This window comes from Eurypyga helias, unplaced genomic scaffold (genome assembly GCF_000690775.1).
Source record: "Eurypyga helias isolate BGI_N326 unplaced genomic scaffold, ASM69077v1 scaffold46526, whole genome shotgun sequence".
NCBI classification, from domain to species: Eukaryota; Metazoa; Chordata; class Aves; order Eurypygiformes; family Eurypygidae; genus Eurypyga; species Eurypyga helias.
The window spans coordinates 5,694-16,664 of NW_010259364.1; the positions used below are offsets into that span (position 1 = coordinate 5,694).

Below are 10,971 nucleotides of genomic sequence, written 5' to 3' on the forward strand. Positions count from 1 at the left end.
CTTTTCGGCACTGCAGCTGCTGCACTAAAAAGAAGAAAGAAAACCAGAACATTAGAGTTCTCTCATGCTTACAGCAAGGACAGGAGCTCGAACGCTAGGCCAGGGCTTCAACAAAACTCCAGCCACTGCAAAGGCTTCCTCTCCTGTCATCTCTCTGCATTTGGGAAGGATGTGGATCTAAATCCACATATTTAAGATCAATGTTTAGGATCTCCCATTTCTCCCTGGGTTGAGATATGCATTTCCTATGCATTGAGAGAAAACTAAATGTAGGTAATGGCTAAGCTTTGCCTACAGTGTTTCCAAGGAGGGAAAGGCTGGAATTGCTTCCTTGTTGTGGAGTCCCATCAGTTCTCAGAGGGCAGTGGTAAGGGAATGAAGGCTGTGTGCAAGTACAGGGCTCGAACCAGCTGTGACTCAAGTCTTTCCACAGCTGTCGTCGCTAGGATTTGGATGAAGGACCTAACCCCTCCATGCCAGTTAGGAGATGCCTACTGATCTACTGACCTCAGTCACTTCCTAACAAGCAGGGTGTGCTGCTGTCTCCTAACTGACACACGGTGAGACTGTATCATTTCAGTCACGGGAGAGGAGAAGGAAATGCAGAACGCACTGACACCGAGCCTGGGATTAAATGCAATGAGGCATAACAAAATACAGTAAGGGAATGGCACTGAAAAATACTCATCTCAGACTCAAATGCTTGGGGTCTCATTATAAAGTTCACTTCAGCTACAGAAACACAATGTGGCCTGGGTTCACAACAGGGTATTCATGTAGAGGTAAAAACCCCCCATACTACATCTTAGCACTGACTGTCAACATTTTCCTGTCAAACAGCAGCTCCGTTACCCTACGGGGCCAAGAGGATTACACCAAATGTGGGGCATTTATTCCTATTTGGTGAATGATCTCCGAAGTGATCTCTAACTAAATAGACCCCATAGAGAGAGCTTCAGGATCACTTGTGTATGGGAAGGAAGTTCTGCTCAAAAGCAAGGGAAATAAGTGGTTTATCTTACACTGAGGCTGCGTATGCCGCTGAAGAAACACCTCCATAGTAAAACCCATCCTGACACAGCCTCTCCTTCAAGCTGGGATTCTTCCGACCAACTTTTTTGGGAATGCGGCCACCAGAGAAGGTGGACTGCAGATCTGCCCGCTTCGAGCTGAGCTTCTTGTACTGGGATTGTATGTGATACTGACAATATTCACAGTCGTTCTGAAAAAAAATGGGAGAAGTCCGTTGCAGAACACTTGCAGTTATGATTTACTTCATTCCCCTCACCCCTACGCACCCTTCTAGGGCTAAACTGAAGCAACATCTCTGTTGTAATACTCGAGCATTTGAGCAACTCAAACATATGTCCACACTCCAGCATGAAAAACTAAACTAAAATTGTCCATACTGATCACTGGGAAAAAAAACCCAAACCCTGTGCATCAAGGACTTTCTCCCTCCCAGGAATTTTAAAGCTATCCCTAGGATCCGGTCAACTGATGTCCCAGGGTCCTCTTGCTCACATTCTGTACTCTTGACTCCGAACTGCTATTTTCTTACCGACATGAACACAAAGGAAAACTAACACCGGAGCAAGGTACTTCATGAACTCATTTCAAATTCATCAGTTTTCAGCGTCAGTGCAAGGGAGTTTAGAGCTGAAGACAGAGCCTGCCAGTCAGAGACAGCTGTGCCACGAATGCACTTACTCAGGGTGTTCAGCTTTTTAACAAACAATAACCATCAATTCTCGCTAATACTCATCTGCTCTAGATTTGTAACTACAATTACCCCACAGTAAAACTTTTTTTTGGTCACTAGTTAGACAGCCAATTCCTTCATGAGGTTCTTCTGCCAGACAGCCTCCGTCTATGGTTTGCTCCAGGTGGCACCGCAACATCTCGATGAAACCGAGCCATGTGCACAGCCACCTCCTGCTGTGAGTCTGCAATCACAGCCTTGTTTTGCCACAAGTACCTTCTGTATGTCTTCCTCCCACTCCATACACTTTGGGTTCCTCCCCCGTTCTTCATTCCTTCATTCTCTCTCCTCCTTCTAAGTACTACCCTAACGATAACCCTTCCAACTTAGTCGGGGTTTCTTCCAGGTATAGCCATGAAGTGACAATAGTGCACAAGTCCTTTACACTCGTACAAGTCAGTACTGTCCCTAAAGAAGAATGCCAACACCTTTTTCCTCTCCCCTCCAGTGCCCCATGTTCAGGTATAAATATTTTGGCAGTTTGTGGGCATGCTGGACCAGGGAACTCACTGGGATAAAACCACCTCAGAAAAACATCTCCTGTTGTTTCACCTTGGGCGGGTTCTCTAGTGCAGTGCGTGGAAGCTTGCACTGGTGCAAAGGAGAGCGAAAGGGTGTGGCGATGGTGGCAGTCATGGGTCAACATCATCTCTTTTCAGTGCAGCACCAGCTTTGCATTTAGGGAACTGTGGTGCTGCTCCAGTGCCATCACAGAAGCAGCTCCTTCACAGTGTCATTCCTCAGTTTCTCCATCCACTTTAGTTTATTACAAGTCAAGATCCAGAAAGAAGTTAAAGAGCCGAAGCATGGGTACAAAAATCAGCAGACAGATTTTTACCAACAGCTTAAGGGTGTCCTAACTACGGAGATACAGACCAGGTTCACGATCTGTGCACAAGGATCACCGTTCTTCTTCCTGGCTTTGCAGGTGCCCATGTCCAGAGCTTCACCCATCAGGAGGATCTTCTGGGGATGGTCAACAGATAAACACACCTGGAAAGAAATCAGAACATGCCTTGAGGAAGACTGGATGGGCTTCTCTCTAGGCATCAGTGGTTTGACTCCAGTCCAGCGTGGTACCTCTGGCATTAACAATGCAGTTTAAAATGTAGGCCTGGTTTAAGGAAGCCACGTGTGCTGTTCAGATTGAGAAAAGGTTCAGTTAAGAAAAAGTTAATTTCTTTCTTGCAAAGAGATGAAAGACATTGTATTTCTATGCTCAGAGCCTCAAGAAACCAAGGACCAGCAAAAGCAGACGTAGTTGTGCTATAAATGATGGTCTATACAAGGGCTTGGCTCTGATGCCATCAGGGCAGTGGATGGGAAGAGATGTACTGGAGCGCTCCTGTCCCTCTCCATATGTCTAGGTTCAATCAAAACTGACGCCTCTGCAAGAGCATCTACTTCACACAACCAAAGGCACCAGGAGTTGTGTCTGCAGGTAAGAAACACCCCGAGACGTCAGTTTTGATGTAGTTCTAAAGGTGTCCATTTTGGCTAAGAAGAGCCATCCTTAACAGTTAAATGTAGCCCTTGCATTAATCCTGCCATGCCTTTCTACTCACCGAGAGGACTTTCTACTGCCTGTTCGTGTTAATTTGAGCAATTATATAGCTTAATAGACAATTAATGAGATTCTTGATTTGTCCATTTGGAGAATTTAAGATCACCATCTACTAGATTGAAATTCCCCCTGACAGAAGTCAGTAAAAACAGTTTCCATTCCAGTGCAATTAAAAAGATATTTTAAAAAAATTAATTTACTAGCAAAATGAAGCCACCATAAATGTTTACATACATACAGAAATACAAGTCATCATGTTCTGCATTCATAAGTAACTGATTAAACAAGTGAACGACTATGTATCAACTTATTATACATAATACATCGTTTGTTTAATAAATCAAATACTGCTGCTCCTCAGTCATGCTTTTGGAACCAGGAAACATTTTGCAATCACATCTCATGCTTAAATTAGAACAGAGATATGAGCTTCCCCACCTTTTTCATCTTTGAGAGGTCTCTAGGCTGAAAGAGGCATTGCACTGAAGGAGTTGAATAAACCGAAGTGAAAGTACACTCCCTATGTCTGTGGAAGAGCCAACTGTTACAGATTGAATAAACTCTGGGGTTAGATCACAGAATGGTTTGGGTTGGAAGGGACCTTTAAAAATCATCTAGTTCCACCCCCCCTGCCATGGGCAGGGACCCCTTCCACTAGACCAGGTTGCTCAAAGCCTCATCCAGCCTAGCCTTGAACACTTCCAGGGATGGGGCATCCACAGTTTCTCTGGGCAACCTGTTCCAGTGCCTCACCACCCTCTCCAGGAAGAACTTCTTCCTGATATCCAATCTAAACCTCCCCACTTTCAATTTAAACCTGTTACCCCTTGTCCTGTCACTACAGGCACTTGTAAGAAGTCCCTCACAGCTTCCTTGTAGCCCCCTCAGGTACTGGAAGGTGCTATAAGGTCTCCCCGGAGCCTTCTCTTCTCCAGGCTGAACAAGCCCAACTCTCTCAGCCTGTCCCCATAGCAGAGGGGCTCCAGCCCTCGGAACATCTTCGTGGCCTCCTCTGGACTCGCTCCAGCTGGTCAATATCCTTATAGTATATATATACATACAATAGATGCTTAATAGGACTTCTCGAAGTTCAGTATTCCAAATGGCCAGGAGCAAACACACCACCGCACAAAGTTCCGAATGCAATTCAAAGTGTTTAGGCAGACTGCTGTCATTTCAGCCTTAATATGTGCTATTAAAGCCAAATCTTGAGCAGAAATGAAAGAAGTTCAGCTACAGGTTTTTAATCTACAGCTGATGGGCAAGTGAAAAATCTGCTCACCTCATCTGAGCCTTCTTTAGGTTTCATAGGATTAGCATTGAGCAGCCCGATGACTGTGCCCTGCTCTGTCTTCCAGTGCTCTTTGTGGACATCACCAAACAAAAAGAGTGAGACACACTGACTGAGATCCCGTAGGTCATTCAGCCGCCAGATGCTGAAGGTTCTGCCCTGGAACAGATGTTCACATTCCTTTCAGCTCTCAGTACAGGGACACTGACCATAACCCCTCTTGCTGTTGCTTGTACAGTTATTCTGATTTCCATCATCCTCATCCCTGTCCCACCCCATCCCTCCCTCCAGGTTTTCCTGATTCAGGAAAGCACAATTTGTAACCTCAGCAGAGGTTAATACAATACCTCCAGCCATGCCACACAGACAGTTCTGGGATTCTTAAAAGCCAAAATAGCACCAATACTGCTACCACCAATCTTCCTGATATGAAAGCTGGGCAGCACTCTTGCTTGCTGAATAAAGAGTTTTTTTAACCACTGAACAAACAAAACCAAGGCATATCTAGATCTCTGTTTCAGCAGTGACATTCCATGGGACCTGTACACCATCTAGGACAGCATGACCTCTAGGGGAATTATGGAATCAGAATGTGTTGGCACATTTAAAACAAGATGGCTGTTTAGAAAGACTGAGCGTCACAGGCCTTTCTTTCGCACTGGCATTTAACATGTAACAGTGGATGAACAGATTTAGCACCAATTTATGCCACAGTTACATTAGCCAATGCTACTGTCTGGGACAGCCGCACCAGGTAAGCTAAGGACTCACCCCGAGGGCTAAAAGCAGCATTACTGCATGAACCCAGGCGAGCCAAGATCTTTAATACAGCAGCTTTTCCTTAACTACATGGAACTGGCCAATTAAACTGAAGACCTAATTAGCTGCTCAGGAAAGAAGACCAGCATTTCACTTGAACAGAGCAAGGATACAGCAAAGTTACTCACATTATTTACGCTCTGAGGAGTGACCTTCTTCACTATGACTCCAAATGTAACCCAGTCTACTTCCTCCAGATTTTCTACAGCAAGTTTACTCTTCAGCTGGGACAGTCGGATGAGCTTCCGGTTAGCCATCTTCCTCTCCATTTCAGCTGATGAAACCCGGGGTTTCCTAGATCAAGGAAAAGTACATACAAGAAAACACATCGATTGGCATAAATGGACAATCAACACCATCCAGTGTTCTCCTGGGGTGACGATGTCTTGCTGCAAAATGCCTCTGTGCCATACAAGAGAACACATCGATTGGCACAAATGGACAGAGACAATCAACACCATCCAGTGTTCTCCTGGGGTGACGATGTCTTGCTGCAAAATGCCTCTGTGCCTTATTTCACCCCGAGTTCACTTGAAACCAAACCCCTCAGTTCAGGACACCGTACAAATATCAGAAAGCTACTGATCATGTTGGGTTTTGTCCCAAAAGCTGCACCGCAAACTTAGCCCCAAGCTTGGTTAACTCTGCTCATTTCAGGAAGGACTGAGTACCATGACTGTCTGAGCAAGGTTTGGAAATCCAGCATGGTTTCTGGTGAAGAAACATCGTGAGTATTCAGAGACCTCTTGTGGCCATATCAAATGGGGATCACGAGCAGCTCCCAAGGCTCCTCACTGGTGCAAAACCTGCTCAACCAGAGCACAGTCAGGCTTTGCACATGCCGGCTGCTTCCCTCCCCCACCACTGAGTGCATCCCAGGGAAGGCAGCACTAATGAAGTTACGTCTTTTTTCATTACAAAAGAGCAAAGGTAAAAATAGAAATACGGTAATAAGCCAAAAGTCAATGTTACCTATTTACTGATCAACCAGTCAATGCTGTGGCTTTGTGCTACATCCCCTAATGACAAGTGACTGATCTGACATGGTTAAATGATGTAATAGAAAATCCAGCCTCCCATGCACCACCTGTGTGACTAGTATCACAGGACACTGGACTGATCACTTTTTTTATCCCATTACTGGAGGGTGATGTCCCCAGACAGAGCTCAGGGTTGGGCTTCTGACCTTAACCTCAGTCCTGAGAATGTTTCCACAGACACTGGCTGAGTTGTTGCACTGGAGCATGCAGGGGTGTGAGAAGCCTTCTCTCTGGCCACCTTACTGGGTGTGTTCCCTGTGGCAGCCTTGAAGGGCTGGAACGCCAGACTGAGGACTTGCTGCGGAGGAGGAGTCTTGTTCTCTTTAGCAGGACAGAAAAAAAAAGCAAGGACAAATCCACTTAATAATGAAAGAAAACTCATAAATAAAAATAACACTAACTTACACCTGACCAGACGCGGAAGTCTGTATGATGCATTTGAGAAAAAGGTATAAAACTGCCTTATTCACACCAGACTAGTCTCCCAGCCAGCTAGGAACTGACAGCTCTGCAGCATGCAACTCAAGCAACGAGTTATGCCTAGAGAGGAGCTTCCCAGAGCAGCTCTCATTTTCCAGGTAAGCTAAACTGTAGGATACACAGATACACAGCTGGGCTGGTGTCAGTGTCCAAGTTAACCACAGCAGCACAAAGCACAACACCCATTGCAAAGAAAACAACAATTAACTCTACTCCACTGTGACCAGACTGGTAGTAGTGCAGAGAATAGTGTAAAACTATCCTGGATGTGTCTACACCACTGCTGCAAACTAGACAGGCGTTTGGCAACAGCCCAGCGTCTTTCAGCGAAAGGCAGACTGAGAATGGTACCTGCTGAGGATGCTTTAGATTTCTGGGTTCCTCGCTTGGCTGGAGGTAAAGGATTACCCAGCTGGGCTGAGAAACATGGTGACTCTTGCAGCTTCTGAACTTTCCTTTCTTTTAAGGGTGGACAGGGAGATTTACCTGTCCAAGAAAACAAACAAAAATACATTTAAGAGATCTCAGAATCTAGACTCAAACACCAAGAACTGCTCAGAACTAAGTAACTCTCTGAATAACAAGCCCAAGTCCAGGTCCCACATGGAAAACCTTCAGCTAAGGTGCCAGCATCTGAAATGCAACAGCTGGAAAAGCCCCAGTGACTTTTCCTCATAATGGCCTAAAACTCTGGATGTCTATGAAACCACAAAGCTGTGGAAAGTAGGAACATCCCTTTGCTTTTCAATTTTCCCATGTAGTTTTATTACTACACCCAATGTGCTACAGCAACAAACAGCTGTATTTTCTGGGTGTACCAACACCCCCCAGCAGAAGACCCTGGAACACGAAAGCTGCCTCATGCAGAATCAACACTCGATGCAGATACCAAAACCGCAGCTCACTGATTTAGTCTGTAGCTGCAGGAAACTACCTGTGTGGGAATACATCAAACCAACATTCCTCCCTGCTACTCAGTGCCCACTTTAGGATTGTCTGGAGTCTTGCCTATAAATTGCGTATCGGTAGGCCAACAAATCATAAACTCATTTAATTAGTCTCATTACCAGGGGTTTTCTTCTCAGGGCCTGAACTGGATTGCTGCCCAATAGCAGACTTTTGCAACTGCTCCTGTAACGCCTTCATCTGTTCTTGCAATTTTCTCAGCTCAGCTATGACAGAGAGAAGAAAAAGGATAATAATGAAAACAGTGGAAGCCATTGCAAATAGGGATTTATGCCATCCCTAGAAGTCTGGCAGTTTTACTACGTTATAGGAACTTAGAAAACAAAGACACAAGCCACCATACAGATTTACTGAGTTTACATAGCTCACAGTGAAAGGACACTTTTCCATACAGCCTGGAGCTGACTTCTCTCATATAAATATTTCACTTGACCATGGTATGTTCCTTGCCACATTGCATATATATTTCATACTGAATATAAGACAACTTAAATGGCTGATGGTTGCACTCCTTAGCATAAAGAAATGCTTCCAATATAACTGAATATGTGGTTTGGACACAGGAAGGCTCAGTGGCCAGCTCTGCTTCCACACTGACTTACACCTGCTGTTAAGTCCTGAGGGTGAAGGGATTGCTCTGCTGGTGAAAGATGCCAGGATGACAGCCCTGAAGACAGAAGCAACATTGCTCTTCATCGAACAAGGCACAGGTATGTAGGCAACCTTCCCTGTCCTGCTCACCAGAGCTAGTTTAGTCATCCTGGCTTATTTCAGTCCTCTGTCTTTCTTTTGGGAAAACAGGTTTGGTGAGTTTGGCCACTGAGCACAGAAAACTGGACTTAGAAAATTTCACAAGGAGTTTCTGTATCCCCCACTGGACACCACCCGAAAGGGAGAAGCAGCAGGGCCTGCCTTCTGCCCATTAGGTCTCTAGAGGCAAGATACACATCACAAATCAAAAAAAAAAAAAAGATGCTGTTACAGAAACCTTGCAGTTCTTCATTGGTCTTCCCTTGTGTCTGACTGGCAGCTGAAGTGGAGGCAGTTTCTTCTGCCGCCTCCTCTTCCAGCAGGTCATCTACATCTCCAAAGAGCGTAGCCAGGTTCTCCTTCTGCTCATCAATCATGCTGTCCTCAGCATCAACCTCCTCAGTGTAGGATGCATCATCTTCTGCATCAAAGAGCTCATCGTATTCATCTGGTTCTTCCCCCTCATCTTCTGGGGCATCTTCCTCCTCAGGAGAATTTCCCTCCTCAGCAGCCTCGCTTTCTTCCAGAAGGGAGGCCAAGAGATCCAAGTCATCATCAGCTAAGACAAAAGTAAAACTCAGCGTTACTTGTGTCCAGTTAGAAGAAAGCTGCCATGGAATAAAACATCCAAGACAGTCTAATCACAAGGTAATGACAAATGAAAGTGAATCAGAGCAGCAAGTGGCATTCTTAAAAAACTACTTCAGCTTTGGCTAAAGGAAGATGATGCAGCCTCCTGGTACATGGTTGGATGGAAATGTGGTTGCAGACACTCTCAGCTTGTGATCCAGGCTGGCTGGTAGGCAGAAAACTTGCAGGCCACTTAGTGTTGGCTTTTCCTCCCATGCAGCTGCCTGTACAATAGCTGCTCTTACAAAGAAAAGCCCTGAGAGTAAGGAAAGGAGTAGCCAGGAGCTCTACAAACATGGCTGTTGCCAATACATGCTGAAAAGGAAGATGCAAGACAGGCAAGAAAGCATATTCTCACATATACTTTTCTCAAGGAAGAGAGCAGAGCAAAGAAACATGGATCAAAGGTACAAATAATGGAAAAAATAACAAAATCAAGCACAGAGAGAGGAATGGGTCAGACAGAGCAGAACTGAAACTCAGAACAAAATAAGAAACGTATTTAGCCTTTGCTGCTGAACACAAAACCAGGGAAGGGGCAGAACAGCCTCACAGAAAGGTGGCAACAATAAAGGCAAGGGGCAACCCCAAAGGCCTCCTCAAGCGAAGTCCATGCACTGTTATTTCCCTTGCTACAAGGTTTACCAAGCTTTCTGAACACTTGGAACTTGTTCACTAATGTATTGGTCAGAAGACAACTTTCCTACTGAAAGTAAAAGAGTACTTTCCCCCTTACCCTCCATGGTTTCACCAGGATTTCTTCAAGCACCCCTCAAGGGAAAATATTTTCTGTGATGGGGAGAACAACATTGATACTGTTAAAATAGATACAGCTCAACCAGCAATACACATTGTGTTCAGGCTTCTTACTTGATGACTGGAAAACCACCAGTTTTTGTTTACAGCTGCATATCAGGATGCCACTAAATCTAAAACCTCCATGTCCATTTACTACATCTAAGGTCTGACCTGTGCTGAACTCATGAAGCGTAAGGGCGTTACTTTTAGAAAAAAAGCCTGTAACAGACACAAATTTTAACAAATGCCTGCCATTTCTCCTAGTAATAACCATTTCCACCTCATCAGCCCTGCACTATAATCATAATTAGCATTTAATTAAAGCAAATATTCTCACATGGATTCAGTCTTCATTTGAAAATGGAAGAAAGAAGCATATGGTCTACGCTTTTCACAGCTCCTCCATTTCACGGACACATGTCCATGAAAAATAATCGGCACAGACAGACGTAAATGGCCGAGGGAGGCCTGGACAGCAGAACAGAAAGCCACCGGGGATGGACTGCTCACAAACCCAAACTCTTAACTCTGCGCTTACAGGTCTTTCCGCTGCAGAGACTTGTTTCGCCCACAAACCCCGCTTTTATTAGCTTTCTTCTGTTGCTCCAGAATATTAATTTTCAGCTAAGAAGGACACAAAACTCAAGAGCATAGCGTGGCTAGCGACCACCACACAGCTCCGGGCTCCTGCTGGTGACACTGGCCCAGGGTCCTGGGGGGCCCACCCGGGCAGCGGGTTACCCCCGGATCTCCCCCTACGTCTCTCCTAACGGCCGGCCCCGGGCTCCCACGGCCCAGCAGAGCTCGACCGTGCCGTCCCCTCAACCTCCCCCTCCCCGTGGGACACAAGAGCCGCGGGATCCCCCACCCC

The 10,971-nt window shown here is 45.5% G+C and overlaps 1 protein-coding gene across 1 annotated transcript in view; it reads right to left on the minus strand.

Moving 5' to 3' along the window:
- The window catches only part of MCM10 (minichromosome maintenance complex component 10), a gene marked incomplete at its 3' end in the record, with an annotated part of 15,408 nt that extends 5,363 nt beyond the window's left edge, over positions 1 to 10,045 (minus strand). The window contains 10 exon segments of the mRNA XM_010154645.1: positions 1 to 24; positions 1,023 to 1,222; positions 2,639 to 2,755; positions 4,609 to 4,776; positions 5,565 to 5,730; positions 6,623 to 6,797; positions 7,308 to 7,442; positions 8,024 to 8,128; positions 8,911 to 9,231; positions 10,039 to 10,045. The exon segment at positions 1 to 24 is cut by the window's left edge and continues 16 nt beyond it. Of these exon segments, the coding sequence (XP_010152947.1) occupies positions 1 to 24; positions 1,023 to 1,222; positions 2,639 to 2,755; positions 4,609 to 4,776; positions 5,565 to 5,730; positions 6,623 to 6,797; positions 7,308 to 7,442; positions 8,024 to 8,128; positions 8,911 to 9,231; positions 10,039 to 10,045 (1,418 nt within the window).
- Positions 10,046 to 10,971: the final 926 nt, after the last annotated feature.